The sequence below is a fragment of the Larimichthys crocea genome, chromosome VIII (assembly GCF_000972845.2).
Source record: "Larimichthys crocea isolate SSNF chromosome VIII, L_crocea_2.0, whole genome shotgun sequence".
Taxonomy (NCBI): Eukaryota; Metazoa; Chordata; class Actinopteri; family Sciaenidae; genus Larimichthys; species Larimichthys crocea.
This window is the reverse complement of record NC_040018.1, coordinates 25,718,037-25,733,941: the sequence shown is the minus strand read 5'-3', so window position 1 is coordinate 25,733,941 and position 15,905 is coordinate 25,718,037. Positions and strand designations below refer to the sequence as shown.

Below are 15,905 nucleotides of genomic sequence, written 5' to 3'. Positions count from 1 at the left end.
ATGTTCTGTTATTATTGTGTTTTATTGCAGACTGATACCAAGTTCAGGTCCGGCTGTGTGTGTGTGTGTGTGTGTGTTTTACCCTCCCGTCTTGCTGTCATGCAGGCGACTGATTTGTGGCATCACACAGCTTTCTTTTGCTCTGACTGTTTGTGTATTGGAGCATCTGCAGTTGTATTGCTCTCAACGCTGCAGTATGGATTTAGTCAGTTTGTGGTTTTACCACAGTCACAGTCTGGTGTGCACACACATACGCACAAAGCCACGTGCACAAACACACACACACAGTCGATCCTACAGCAGGTTTACTATGTCACACTGGGGGCTGCTGTGTAATTGGGTGAATCTGCTCTCCAGCACGCTACAGAGATAGCCCTTTAAAATTTCACTTCACTTCTGGGAGTGTAAACAAACCTTGGGATTACTAGGGGTGTAAATCCACATTCCACCATTTCTGTCGCTCTCCTCCTCCTCAGTCATTTTTCTCCCTCCATTTTTTTTCTTCTTTCTGTTGGACACCTACTTTGAGAGTTTAGGCGTAGGTTAGGTGTTTGCTCAGTATTTGGTGCCTCTGTCTGTCTTCCTGTGTTGTATAACTGTCAGCATGTTAACAAGTGCACCAATGTGTGTCTGTCTCCGTTGAGGTACACGTGCATGTGTGTGTCTCGGTGTGCCTTGGCTGGCGTGTATTTTAGCATGTCTGTCGTACAGACACTTTATGTGGCAGCATGCGGCTTTCTGTCTGTGTGTTCTCTGTGATGGATTGCTTGTCAGACGGCAGCATAGCACCGCTCTCACCGGCTGACGAAGACATTAAGTCACCAGTCACGTAGTACATTTCGACATTCCCCTGGGAAAACGCTTTAACCCTTCTCGCTCCAGGACAGCTGTCAGATGACAGAGTGTATTACTTAGAAGGTGCTCTGGTGCTAAAACAAATGGCGTGGCTGGATCCAGTGGAGTCCTGTGCCTTAATGCAGTTGTGTGGGAGGTGGAGGACCTCTGTCACAGGTTGCCTTTAGATGGGCCAATTGTTGGGGTTGCGGGCAACAGGCTGTGTGCTAACACTGTAATTTGGAGGCTTTGGGTTGTTGTTTTTTCTTTCTTTGTTTTTTTTTTTTTCTTAAATTTTAGCCCTGCAAGCTGTAAGAATAGAAAATCTGTAATTGACTGAGAACATGTTCTTGCACTGCGGCAGCCTGGGGGAGTCGTTGCTGAGGGAGGGATGGCAACACTTCTCTCCAACTCTGTCCTTTGTTTTTAATGCAACGTCATCCTCAGTGTTGGTGCTGCCCCCAGAATATGAAAATAGCACACTCTGAAAGAATGTGAATGTTCACACTGCGCCTAAAGAAAATTTAGTTTTTCTGTAACAGATAGCTAAAAAACACCCCTGAGTGTTACATTTAAACTCAGTCTATGTATTTAGAAGGGACTGTGGATCAAGATTTTTATTTTTCAACAAGTTGTAATGCATTAGTGCAAGTTAAAATGTACTTATTTAGCCAATTTAGACATTTTCTTTTGATTTTTTTTTTTTTATTTTATTCACATTTTTAGACACATACTTGGGTTGTCATGGGTTGTATGTTGTCAACGTTTTTGTTTATTTCAAGTGTTTTACAATTACATTCAATATTTAGGATGAAATAAGCAACAATATACAGTGAATTTAATGCTAAAATATAATCTGCTTCATCAGGACTGTATGAGCAAAAACAACACACCAACAGTTTTCACTCAATTAATTGGATGGAACTTTAATAAATGAACCCTGAATATTTTAAACTAGCGATAAGAGGGCCTACAAAAAATCAGAAATCTGAAACTGTTCTAGCTTTGGCAGATTATTTTGTGTTCATCTAGGACCCAACAACTCACAAAAAGCCTAAAAATAATCACAAGCTAACAATGGAAAATGAACTCACCGTGGCAAAAAAATATCTCTTAGTTGATTTTTGATAAATTGGTAGTGTCGTTTCCCTGACTTAAATTGGTAGAGCTTCCTCCCTGTCAGTGCTGTTTTTTCTTTTTTCTTGTCTGGGTTTTAAGTGAAGTTTCATATCTTTTGTTCTTTTTCTCCATATTGATGTGGCATAATGGTTTGCAGGAGGATTTCATACTGAGGACATTTGCTGCTAACCTGCTTTGAGAAGCTTGAACTTGATAGACCAGCTGGCAAATTGCAAAGTTTGTAGTTAAACAAGACTGCAGTAGGAAGTAGGAGTCTGCAGGACATGTTTTGGTTTTATTGGATATCAATCCATTCATCCTAACTCCTGTCTTGTTATATATCTCTTCATATATGAGTGTAGTTGGGTTATTTCATAGTGTACAGTACCTTGGCACTCACGCAGAAAAATGGGAGTTGTCTGCTGTTGGCCACTGAGCAGCTCAGCTGGAACCGGTTTGGGCTACATGCCTCGTTAAGGGCATTTTGGCAAGTGTGTGTACATAAGAAATTCAATTCTGGTATTAGATAATAACTTTGATCTCTGGTTTAGCACTCTGTAAGTAAGTGCTGATGTAGTGTGGCAAAAATATTAACCACAAGTTCATTTCCCACCACAGTTTTGCATTATGCTGGAACTTGTTTTTTTTTCTCTCTCTTCTTTTTTCCTTTTTTTTTTATTTTTTATTGAGGAGGCATAATTCACATTAAACACCCTCGCCCCTGTGGCAGAGTTTTCAAATTAAGCAACATTTTGTTCATTTACCCATGATAAAGTTGTTCATTAGACAATATACTTTGCCTTATTCTTTGTTATTACCTTGCCACAGTAAATGCCTTGGGAGCAATTAAACATGTGAAGTGCCCAATTTTCCGTCCTCGACTTTCAGTCCTGAACTCTATCTACATGTTGCACACATTTCCTATGAGCTAATTAAAGTGAATCAATGACACAACCCTTTAAAATGGCAGCATATGTCACGGCCATCAGTGGGGAACAAAGGACCCTCTTAATTATTTTGTTCCTGGCGTTCCTGTAAACGGCTTGTCAAGACGGCAGACTCAGTAGCTGACTCCTTGAAATAGGGATGTCATGTTCACACACAGACACATATTGTATGCACACACACATAGACAAGCACACGAACACACAAACACTGTCCCCAGTTTCTCTGTGATGACTCCCTCTCTGTCTTATAGAAGACTAGTAATTGTACTACAACAATGACAATGTAAGTGCTTAAGTGTGACGGTCCCCTTACTTTTCAAAAGTGCAGCGTCCCTTATCCATCATCGGCTCTGGGGAACAATCTGACTACCATATCTTATCTTCAAGATATATATATATATATATATTATATGAATAGATATATAATATATATATATATATAGATATAATATGATATATATATATAATAGATATTTTCTGTCGTAAGGCCCCTTCCTCTGGCCCATGTTGTGTTTGGCCAAGTCTAATTTTGAAAAGTGTGTTCGGGCCTGGTACAAACACATATATCCTGATCTTTTCAGCCTCAGCATGGTGTTCCTCATTCATTTGCCCTGTTCCTCAGCTGCGTTCTGCGGTCCTGCTGAAACACGCAGTTTACCATGAGTATACATTAGTCCTGTTATGAAGACTGATGGGCTTGGGAAGACCATGTTTTTTCCTGCCATGCAATTATTTACTGTGCCTCCCTGCAATCTGAAATACTTACATCTTCCTGATATAAATATAAAACATCCTGGTAGAGGAGCAACACCACTTTTAGTTATGGCCCGTGCTGTAGATCATGTGAGTGCTTGGTGGGAATGGAAACAAATGAAGGGCTGGGAAGCTACACTGGCAATGGCAAAAAGTTCACACATGCCAGTTGTTTATGAGCATGCTTATTTGATTAAGGGTTTCCCTTAATGCCCATCTGTAGTGTTGCCATAAATGCCCATCTGCAGCCCAGGAATCTAAAACTGGCTTTGACTACTGTAGGAAAATCAACTGGCAGTGCTCCAAGTATGTCATCTTTTCCTCTGAGAGAGTAGACGGACGGGGATGGATGGATGGATGAAAGGATGCCTCGACACGCTTGTTTTCTCCACCTCGTTACAACCATTTCTGTGTTATCAAGAGCTTTGGCCTGCCACACTACAGCACAGCGCTACACTTTGTATTTGACAATACTCTGCCTCACAGAGCTAATCGCCTCTTAATTCTTGCGTTATTCCCCATCCGTGCACATGCATTTCAATCAAATAGGTAGTACTGTCCAAAAATAGTGCTGGTGGCACTGCCTGGAGAGATGGGCTGTCAGTCTCCCTGTCTGATCATGAGCTATTATCCTCTCTGCCCACAGACAGAGAGAGAGAGAGAGAGAGCTGCACCAGTGTCTACGTGATCATGATCAATACATAATCACTTTCCTGTCACCACAATGGCGCTATCAGGGGACAGTCCAGCACCACCGACCAGCCATTTTAGAAAAAGGGTTTGGCATGCCATCTTTCAGACCTAGTAAAACGGGAGGTGGGGTGAGCAGTGTCTAAGTGAAAGCTGGACTCATTTAAACAGTCATTGCCATGGGATGCATTATTACATTTCACTATGCTTGGGTTCATTACATTAGGTTGCAAGAAAATAGACAGTCACAAGGCCAGAAAAATATTCACTGACCAACAGACAGCCTGACTGCTGTCTCTTTTTTTTCTAAATGACAGGGAAGCAGCTACAATAAGCATGAAGTTAACATCATTTATTACATAGCTTTGTTGAACAATTGTCTAATGGGCCAATGAATGCATTCTGAGGTTTGCAATTTATAAATAATAGACAGCGTTTTTCACATTGCGCATTTATTTCTATCAAAGTCAAGAAGTCTATTTGTGTTGATAGTAATTAAATTAACACTGCCAGCAAGTGAGGGGAAAATGCATTGACTGTGAAGATTTTCCAGCACAATGTCAAATTTACCTGAGTGCATGAAACATTATAATGCCAGTTAGAGGCTCAGCAGTCTTTCCGCATTTCAGACAGCTTACAACAGATTTTGAAATGACTGTAGGCAAACAAAAAAATCTGATAATTTTGTGAAATAAACAGACATTTTATGTATTATGTAAGGGAACAAAAAAAAACAAAACAAACATGAACAATACAATGTTCAATTAAACAATTAAAAACAGGTATGCATCATAATTGCATGGTTTGTTAGTACTTACATGTTAACAGGTTCACAAGCTCTTGCTTGTTTATTATCAAGCTACTGTCTAACACCATTGCAACGGTACCTAGTCCGTGACATGACCTTTTAGGAGTAAATAGGTCAGACAGGAATGAGAAATATTGTTTTGTGAATTACATACACATTGTTCAGACTAAGGTTTTAGCTCTGCTAATATCACATTCAAATTTATTTTGTAACTTTATGGATTGATATTGTGCATTACTTTTTAAACCGGCATGCATTCATTTCTTGGACCACATGTGGGCTGAGTAAAAAGCTTTGTCAAAAAGTGTTTCTGGCAAACCTGTAGCAGTCAAAGAGTTGCCTTTTTAAATATGCAGCAGACACAGAACCATGTTATAACCTATTAGGAGTGTTTAAAGTAACTCCTAAATACTCACCCTTCACTCTGTTTTGGTCTCCACCAAGTCCTCTCTTTAGCTGCTAAATGTTCCAGAGTTGGTATTGATTAGGAGCTTTAGACCTCCGCAATGGTTACTTTTGGCAATGACATATTTCTGTGTTTTCCTGCTATCTTCTATTAGACATCATCATGGTGCTGCTACATGAATTGGACTACACCGGTTTAGGTTGTGCCTCTGCCATTAGGCAGTCCCCCTGCAGTCCAATAATCATTACATGGCTCCCACTATCCACCCTGTTTACCAGCTGCCTGCCAGCAGGAGGGTGGAGGAACCCTACAAGACCAGCTCACGCAGAAAGTCCCTAAGCACATCCAAAGAGTACAGAAGAGCCCTCCGGCTAACCAGCTTAAAGGGTATGATGTGCTCATGAAAAACACCTCTTTTCTAATATTTGCTTTGTGCATAGTGTTGCAATAAACCACCAAAAACTATTGCTGTTATGAACACTACTGCCCCTATGCCCCTTTTCTTTATTTATCCCTGCGTTTCTCCCTCTCTCTTTCGACCCCCATGGTGTAAAGCCAGTCAGACATAAACAGTATTGTTTTACCCGGGTAGGGCTCACAGCAGGGCACTGTTAGCCCCACGCCTCATGCAGCCCACAGCTCTCCCCATGCCTCAGTGATATCCCCTCTCTATGGCTCAGTGCCTGCATACATATGAATGCCCCCTGTCTTCTACCCTTCACGCTTCTGAGCTGGTCCAAGTTGAGCAGAGCTGAGATGTTACACAGCTGCCATTCTTGTTGTATGGATGGGTATGAAGGAGAAGTCTAGCATTTCAGCAATAGTAAATGAACTGTAATGACACATTTTCTGAGTGATTATAGGTATGATGGTACTTGAGCTGAGAGTGCTTCCCTGCTGTGCGGATTGCTGAGTTGTACTAAGCATGCTGAGGATGAATTCTGGGAAAAAGGGGGGGGGGCAGCTCATGTGCTTGTTAGATCAACTGGAAAATAGAACCTCCATGCATACAAACATTGTAATGAAGACTTTGTAATAGTTTTGTTCAACACAGGGTTTTTGCACTTTGCAGAAGAACTCACAAAGTGAGCTGTAACTTTGCATAATATTTCTTTGTACAGTAGTTTGGTGTTTTATTTCATACAGTTTCTAAGACACTTAATTGTGTGTGGGGGCCCATCCCACATGGTTCCAAACAAATGTGTTACTTTGAAAATAGTCTTCCTTATTTTCATTTCATTTTCATCAAGCAGCATTTTTTTAAAGGTACTAACATCATCTTAAAATTTTATATTTTGGACACTTTGCTGTATGTCAACTGACTTTATTTAAATGTCAGAGATACTCCTGACAAATCTAAAAAAAATTCTGTTTGCAGATAAGGCTGTAGACAAGAACAGCGTTTGTAAATTCACTTCCGTTCCTGCCGCGTGCCACCCAGCCTACAGTACGTGTCTGCAAATGAGCATCACACGATGTCTCAAAGCTACATCTTTATGACCTTCCACTGTTTGATTATCCTTGCAATACTTCTAAGGAAATAAGAAGGCTATACAGATGAAGCTGTGTTGTGAGATAATGTGTTTGAGAAATAAGCTGCAATGTCCTTCTGCAGCCATTGTGTGTCACATCGGGCTGCATCTCCCAATTTATCCCCTCTCTGGTTCAAGGAAGATTCCTATTGATTTCCTATCACGGGGCCAGTGTACAGAGTAAATAGGAAGTGTGTGCCCTATTATTTCTGTCGGCTGATAAAACGGAAAGGCAAGACCCCCGTGTCTTTATTCTAGAAACCATAGGCCCTTCAAACAAAAAACAACAGCTGTAAATTTGATGGAAATGCCTCATATACAGTAATGGCATCCTTTGGAAATGATGTGTGTTTATATTATTGGTGTGGTATTAAATCCTGTGAACTACAGGGCGTGATTAATGAGATTACACTTAGTGTGTGAAAACAACCGTAAAAGCAAGCTGTATTTTCATACATGTTTAATGCGTGTCACTCTGTGGGCTACTGCCCAAACCAACAGAGGGGGATTTGCTTTCCCAGGTCATATGCAATCTTTCAGTGTCTGGACATCTGCTAGACAGCAGGAGAGAAGTGAGACTAATCCATTTAGACAGGAAATAGCATGATTGCACCTACTTGCACATCTCTAACAGGTCTGACCAAGAATGGAAGTAACATTTTTCAGGCAAAAAAAGATACAAAAGCTGTGGACTGCACAAAACACCACTCTGTATTCTGTAAGCTTTTTTACATACCTAATTCCTCCCTGCATGGTTTTTGTTTTTAGCAACCATTCAGCTTTTTCATCCCTAGAAGTTTATCGGTATTGTGTTGCTATTATTGTAATCGCCACAATGCTTACAGGCTTCGAATAAAAGCCAGAGACAATATTCCTCCTACAATTGAGTTTCTGTACCCATTGCCCGGCCTACAGCTGCATCCATTTCTGCAGTGTCCCTGAAATTTCTGTGCATTATCAAGGGGAAGGACAAGCTAATCTGCGCTGATTTGAAACAGGACCAAAACACTAGCTTTCCTAATCCCTCATTTTTTTATCAGGGGTGGTGAGGAGCATTTTACCCCTGTGGGAGGGAAAGAAAGAGGGAGCTATTTCATGCTTCACCGGTTCCACTGTTTTTATGAAGATTTTTTCCTACCCTCCACTTCAGTCCATAGTGTAACTGAATTTATAAAGCCTGTTTGCAATAGTCAGACACCTTTTAGAAGTGCGAAGGTACTTTTCATAATTAGGGATGTGTAGATGACTGCCTTCTCCCTCTATAGTGCTAGTAATTTAACTTTAAGGCAGATAAGGCTCTGTATCTGTGAAAAAAAAGGAGGTGCAATTTCCTTAGCTGTCTCTCATTTTATTCATTTGATAATTGGCAAACACCTACAGTACGGCATACAGGATATAATGTGCTGCATGAGTGCAACAATTTGGATTATTCCACACATTTGGGACACAATTTCTATAATTATATTTCCCTTTATTCTGTCAACCAATTTATTTGATATTTTATTATTTTTATTATATAATTTAACATGTTTGTGGGAATCTTTTTGCATTATGCCATGGTAGGCAGAACTCTGGTGAGCACGCATGGATAATGTCATACTGAGGTGTCATCCTATATGGTGTGTAGATTGAAAGTAATGTGATATTTTCAGCAGCAAACATGCAGCTTATGATATACGGTATAAATAGCTACTGAAATGTGATGACTAGAATAACATGCTCACTATTTATTCCATGCAAATTGAGATTAAGTGACCCGAGTGGCACTTAAGTGGATTCAAGTAGAGAAAATTCCAAGTCTATCAGCAGCTGACATCAAGTTCTAACATGCTGTTTTTTTGCCACTGTTATCACAGCAAGCAGAAATACGGAGAGAGCTCATTGATCTGCTGTGATCTAAACACTGCAAAAGGCATGGGGTGTAACAAGCAGTTTGAAATTTACAAGGTAAGCTTTGGCAACACAACAGCATGGGTCATCATAAGACAATGAATTACTGGAACACCTCTGTCTCAGAGGACCACTTGAGGCTCTCTCAGTGTGAAATAATTGGGTTGCAACAGTGAAACTGCTACTCCAGTTAGAGTGCAAAGGTGGCTTTTTGCTTTGTTTCGCTGTCACAAGACCGTAGACACTGCGTTGACTATTAATCAATGGTTGACACATGTAGCTGGCGTCATAAAGACACAGATAAGTTAAAAAAACTGTACCACATGGGTCTGAAAAACATGTCTTCATAGTGCAATTTATGAAAAGCCCTTTCTGTTTTGCAGCGGTCACACTGGGATGCTTTGGTTTGGAGACAACATTTGTATTCCCAGGGGTTTGCTTTTTTAACTTCTTGTAGGTTAGATGCAACTGCATTGGTCCAGTGCATTGGTCAGCAGATCAGCCTGGGGTTATTTCAGCGTTTGTAGAGACAGCAAAAGACTATACATCAACAGCATATATGGCTGACTTATGGGTTACACACTACAGACTAGGCAGGGACTGTTTCCAACACATCTGGCACTTTTTATTTTCATGTTTTAATTAAAGACTGAAACCTCTGAATCACAATATCGAAGCCAAAACACATACTTGGCACAGGTCTTTACTTCAAGCTTTTTGTCAGCATCGGACAGACATAGGTGCCTGTGGCAGGACCTGTGCCGTCGGCGACGAGGGACGTCTCTCTTTGTTGTCAGAACACCTCTAAACATCTTTCACAGAAACAATTACCATACCATCTGTAGCTTCCTGCCAGTGTGTTGCTCACTGTCAGCTTATTTTCTCTGCCTCCTTCTCTCATATACCCTCCCTCATAGTGAGACTGATAAAGAGCTGGGTCACTGTGAATTAAAATAGATGAATAAGTCTGTTTATATTCAGTTTTGTCACAACCTGGATCTTTGGGCCATGATAGAACCGGAGTTGCACAGTTGTTTTTATTTAACATAAAGCAACGGAAAATAGAACAAATGTTACAAATGGGATGTGGACGTCAGTAGTTATCAGTGGTGTAGGGTGTGCATGTGTGTAAAATGTGGTGAATGTGTGTTGTCAAGTGCATTTAACTAAAAAGGAAAATAAGGGTTAACCCTGCAGCTGCCACACCACTCCACGAACGTCTGCTGGAGAGGGAGAGAGACAATGAATCATCCTTTATAATCTCAGGGCAATGGGCTCAGGTGCCCCAATCACCAAACCTAGCCCACAGACCGAAATCCCACCGGAAGGCCACTGCCACAACAGCAGGGGTCACCACCCCATAATAGAGCCCTGAATGGTTGATTGAATTGTCTGATTTGCCCTGAGCATTTAGCTGATATATTGATGAAGGACCTTGCATACATTTTCTGCAAACCTCAGAGAGTTGGTTTAATAAAGAGACACATTTCTGCTACATTGAGTATTGTTGGGGTGAAGGTAATAGCTAATTGCTCTAGTGTTAAAGGCATAATACCGGATTAGTGCCAACAGTTACATTATCCTATAGCCAAACTTTTAATTGAGCAAACTCTTCTCAGAAGGTAAAGTGTTTTTCTTTCTGAGGCTTTTGTCGAATTTTGCTCAAAAGCTCAAAGACATACATTCAGGTATCTTATAACCTTTAACAGTTTGAGTTTTTTCAAGCTTAATGCAGCAAAACTTTTGGATCATATACTAGAGTTTTTGAGGACACAATAGTATAAAGTATGCACACACGCCCATTAGAATGGTGATACAGTTACTTACTCTGCTGTGTTACAATACGTATGCGACACATCCATCACTGTCATGTTGATTTGCACACTAGCTAATATGTCCAGCAGAAGCTAGCATTACAAGAGGCTAAATGACTAATCAACGCTGACATGACTGGTTTTGCTCAGTTAGTCCAAACACCCATTATACCATATTTCATCTGAAGTCATGTCACATTTGCCTCAAGTAATTGACACTTTGACGCCAGAACCGTACACACAAATTATGTGCATGGGGTAGCGCAGTACACACACGCTCATTCAGATATGTTGTTTTGATGTCAAGCTAAAGAAGTATTTGTTTATTTCATTGTGGTTAAGACTGTACAAGAGATTATCGAGGCACGGTTGTGTGCTGGAGGGAGGGGAGTGTGAAATTTGTTGAAAAACATTGAAGGATTTTTTTTTTTTAAATTTGTCTCCTACAAGATTTATTTTTTTTATTTCCACCTTTGTATTTCACAGAACTGCCGCCTGTGCCCAGCTCATTTGCTGAGTGACAGTTCGTTCAAAAATAGCGTGGCTGCAGTGTTTGAGACTATTATTCTATTTTTGCCATAATATCTATGTTGAAATTTGGTGGAAATTGTGAGAGTTAGTACACCATGTGAAATTCTTTATGCATCAAATTTTTTTTATTATTAAATTGCACCAATTCAAGTGGTATATTATTATGAGATATTAGAGGGAGGCTGTAGCTAGGGAGAAACTTTATTTTAAAAACAAGTGAACCACAAAATTCTGCTGATGTTTAGCCCTCCACATCTTAATATGTCAAATACAGTTTCTTACCTATTCAATTAAAAATACAGGGGGAAAAAAAAATAAGTCAGGTGTCATGTATGCTGCTGCTATTTCAGAAAAAAACACATATGGCAATGTGTTGTGAACATCCGATACAGACGGGATCGTATTTTTGAACAAATCAACCCCACATTGGGTTAAACTGTCTCATCCTGATTGGCTCAGCACTTCCAGAAGTCAGTTCACAGCTATGTAGTGATGATTGCCTATAGAGTTATAGTTCATAACGCTGTCTTTGTGCCCCACAGGTACCCCAGTTACCCGGGTAACAGCTACAGATGCTGATGATCCAGTGTACGGGAACAGCGCTAAACTAGTCTACAGCATACTGGAGGGACAACCATATTTCTCCATAGACCCCAACTCAGGTAAGTGCAGTTCTGTGCTGTGTTTTACAATTCTAATCTTACCGGTAATCTCTGTTCTGTGGGCACAAACGTTGTCAGGGTTGTTTCCCTCCAACTAAAATTTGATTACAGAAGACATAGCAGCACATAATGGAGGCCATTTCGAAGCATGTTTGACACCTTGGATTCAAGAGTCACCTGTGCAGGAGGGCCAAGTATTTCACTCTAAATGGCATACTAAATACTATACACACACTAATACAGAGGTCCAGTGTGATCACTATGACTTTAAAAGAGGGGGACACAAAAGGAGGACACCAAAGCTCTTTGTGCCGTTATTCATTGTTTGCCTGACAAAGCCTGACGAAGATTTCTGTGAGATCGAAACATTGCTTCATTAAATTTAATGGGTGCTATTAATACGGCGTGCAAATCCTTTGTCTGTTTCTAACCAATGGAGAGCATAATGTATTACAGAATGTAATGAATGAATGCCACGCCCAGAATGGGACAAAAAAGGAAAGAAATAAAGTCTTTACAGTGAGACAATGATTACATCTGAGGATTATTTCAATAGTCTTTTTTCTTCTAGGCCGGGGCAGGTACATCAGACCAGAACCTCTTTAGTATTTAAACCTCTGTCCTTTTTCATCACCTCCTTCAGCTTAGATAAATGAGCTTACAAGGTTACCCTGGGTCAAGTTGTGGCTTATCTCAGGGTAAATACTGTACATCCAACTGACTGTTAAGAATAAGCTGACTTTAGGAGGGTCAACTTATTGTACATGAATGGTGCAAATATTTACTGCGAGGTCTGACCTCAAGCATGCAAGCTGTCAGGACCAAACTATCTAAACTATCAGACCCCCACAAGCAACTGATTGTTGATTGCTGCGGCCACTTTTGAATAAGCTGTATGCAGTGGAATGGAAAGCATAGTCAGTTGTATGAGTGGAAAATTCTGATACAAGTTTGTATTATTGAGATAAATACTTTAACATTCACTCAAACAATAGTTCATATCTTATTAGTGTCATTTTGTCACAGTAGTTATTATGGTAGTATTACAAATGTTGACAGATGCTGACCCAAACTATTCTTAGTCATCTGAAGTATCAAGGATTTCTAAAAAGTCTCTGCCCTCCTCAAACTTGTGGATTTTAATAATTTCAGGCAGACAGATACGTTTTCATTCATGCCTTGAGCTATTTGTATGACTTCTTGAACAGAATAATCCATTTAAAAATCTAAACTGTTATTTGGACAGAAATTATATACAAACCAAAATTGAAGTCAGAGAGATTGACAGTTATGTAGATGATAAAAAAAAAAAAAAATTAAATAGATAATTATTAATTTGAAGATCTCCTCTAATCGATTAAAAAAAACTGATTTATGAAATCAGTCGTTCCTTTTGGCCGTGAAGTCTGATCATTTTTTTTTTACTACAGTTCATTAATATTTTAGTAATATGTATAGATTTAAGGCAATTTGAATACATTTATAATGTTGCTTGAATTTTGGCAGCAGAGCTCTCTGTGCTGCCGATAATGCACATTTGAATGAGACTGAAAAAAAAAAAGACAGAGGTGGCAGCAGTAAATGAGTGGCTGGATTTTGTAATGTACAGTTACACCGCTGCCAGGTGTTACAGGTTGTACAGGTTCCAGCAGGTGGAAATGCAATAGCTTCCCCACCTGCTGGCCTACCTGAGGTGATCTCACTCTGTTGCTGTGCATTAGGCTAAAGAATCTGGTCCACTGCCAAGTAGGTGTTCACATACAAGGAAAGATGCATGCAGTTTCTGAGAGGACAAAAAAAAAAAAAGTATTTACAGGAGAAAAACTAAAATCAGAAGACCACAGGCAACTATGTTAGCGAGTGTGTTCACCGCTGTATGGTATAAATACCTACATTATTATGTAACCACCTCTTTTCAGCAAGCCCATCAGGGACAACATTAGCAAATGCATGCTACGAGCGAGCTGACAATGTTGGTTGTTGTTTAAAAGTTGTGTAACAACAGGACTGCAGGTAACTCAGCCCATCTGTTTTTTTATGCTTGTAGATTATCACTGCATGAGTCTGCTGTTAACTCACACTCACAGGCTCGCAGACTGGCTCCCTTTCTTTCTACAGCTGCACACTCACGCAGACTTATGTTTGAAAACACGAACAGTATGCGTGTTTATTATTAAAATGTGTATTTCTGGGAGCATTACAACCAAAATGAGGAGAGTATAGTTTTAATTAGAAACATGACATAATGCAGCCAAATGGTAAGGCAAACATTTGAATAAGTTAAAACAGAAAGGAAACAGCTGCACGGCTCATATGCTGAACAGAAATAAGATCAGCACATTGTGTCAGTGACTCCCGATAAATTTAATAAGGTAACATTTTGATCTCAGATCTTTGTCAGGCTTGTCAGACAACAGTTAATGACATCACAAAAAGAAAGTATAATACACACACAATATTACTTGCAGTCATGACAGTGCCTAGTAAGACTGATACGCATCTAGCCTTTCACAACAGGAAGTATAGACAAGGCTTCAGGTTAGTGAGGACAAAAGTTTGTCTGTATCAGTGGGATACGTCAAGACGAATGCAATGCTTTCTCTACCATGCTTGTCCTAGTTTAAGCTGGGTCAACTAATCATTAATGATATACTGTATGGTTCAACAATGGGCTGCATGAATTTCATTATTAAAACTACCAAATTATAAAATTCATATGAGCAGAGCTGGGCATTGCTGAGTTGTGTGATTGGACGTCCTAAATACTAAATGGGCCAGTTCTCATATGCTGCTGTGTAACACTGTGTTATGAATTCGAAATAATAATAATAATAATAACAATAATGATAATTACTTCTTCCTTTCACAAGGCAAACTCTTCAGCAGGGTCATCATGCATAAAGATATCTCAAAACAGATTCCAGATTGGATCTTTAATTGCTTTTTTCAGCTGACTTTTTAACATGTGTCTGTAAGCAATATGATTAAATAATGGCGAAATTACATTAATAAGAAATGAGATGGAAATCGACTGCTCACTATTTGGAAAACAGCAAACAATAAACAAGCGTAAAAAAAAAAAAAGAAGTCTCAAAATTTATGTACATAATTAGGATGAACACTGAGTTCGACACATAGAAATTGGGCTCATCCTTACCGCTATAGGCGCGAACAATCGTGAAGCATCTGCAGCCGGAACGTGGCTATAGAAAACCCACGGAACGGACAATTTAAGGATTAGCATTCATGCTTTGTCTGATTGCAGAGCACATGCAGATGGCTCATTCAAGTGAGCCAGATGTTTTAATGAATGTTAATGAAAAATAAAAGGTAAGGGGAAAACAACCATTAGAATGCATTTGACACTTACAACGTCATATTGGAAGTGAAAAGCATTCAATAAATAAATAAACATCATGCCCCAATTCATCACTTGGTTAATGGTCGGTGAAAAAAGAAAAAAAGTTGAAGCAAATATCTATGGAAATGAGTGTTTGTCTATCCTCCCTTTTCAGTGATTAGGAATTAATTTGAATAATTAACGATGATCAACAGAGATGAGAGTGTTGCTTCTAGCAGGATGACTGAATTATGTTTGTGTGTGTGTGTGTGTGTGTGTGTGCGTGTGTGTGTGTGTGTGTGTGCGTGTGTGTGTGTGGGGGCATGCATGGAAGAGGGAGTATGAGTGACTTGTTTGTGTTGCTCTTTTTATATATGGATTCATTGTTTGACTGACTAGAGGATAGGTAGGCCTACCTTGTTGATGCCAGAGCTTGTGCTAAAATTAGACTTGTTGCACATTTTTACTGCTTATAAGTATATGTAGACTATTAATGTTGCTCACGCGCATGCATAAAGTTGATCAATTACACAAGCAGAGCAAATATTAGAATAAGAGAAACAAAGTCGTTTGTCTTTT

General features: G+C 39.6%; 1 protein-coding gene across 3 annotated transcripts in view; it reads left to right on the top strand.

Annotated features, from left to right (window-relative positions):
- The window catches only part of cdh8 (cadherin 8), an 85,807-nt gene that overhangs the window by 45,352 nt on the left and 24,550 nt on the right, over positions 1–15,905 (top strand). For all 3 annotated transcript variants that reach the window (XM_019254043.2, XM_010731974.3, XM_019254044.2), the window contains one exon: positions 11,867–11,986. In XM_019254043.2, the coding sequence (XP_019109588.1) occupies positions 11,867–11,986 (120 nt within the window). The remainder of the gene's footprint in view (positions 1–11,866; positions 11,987–15,905) is intronic.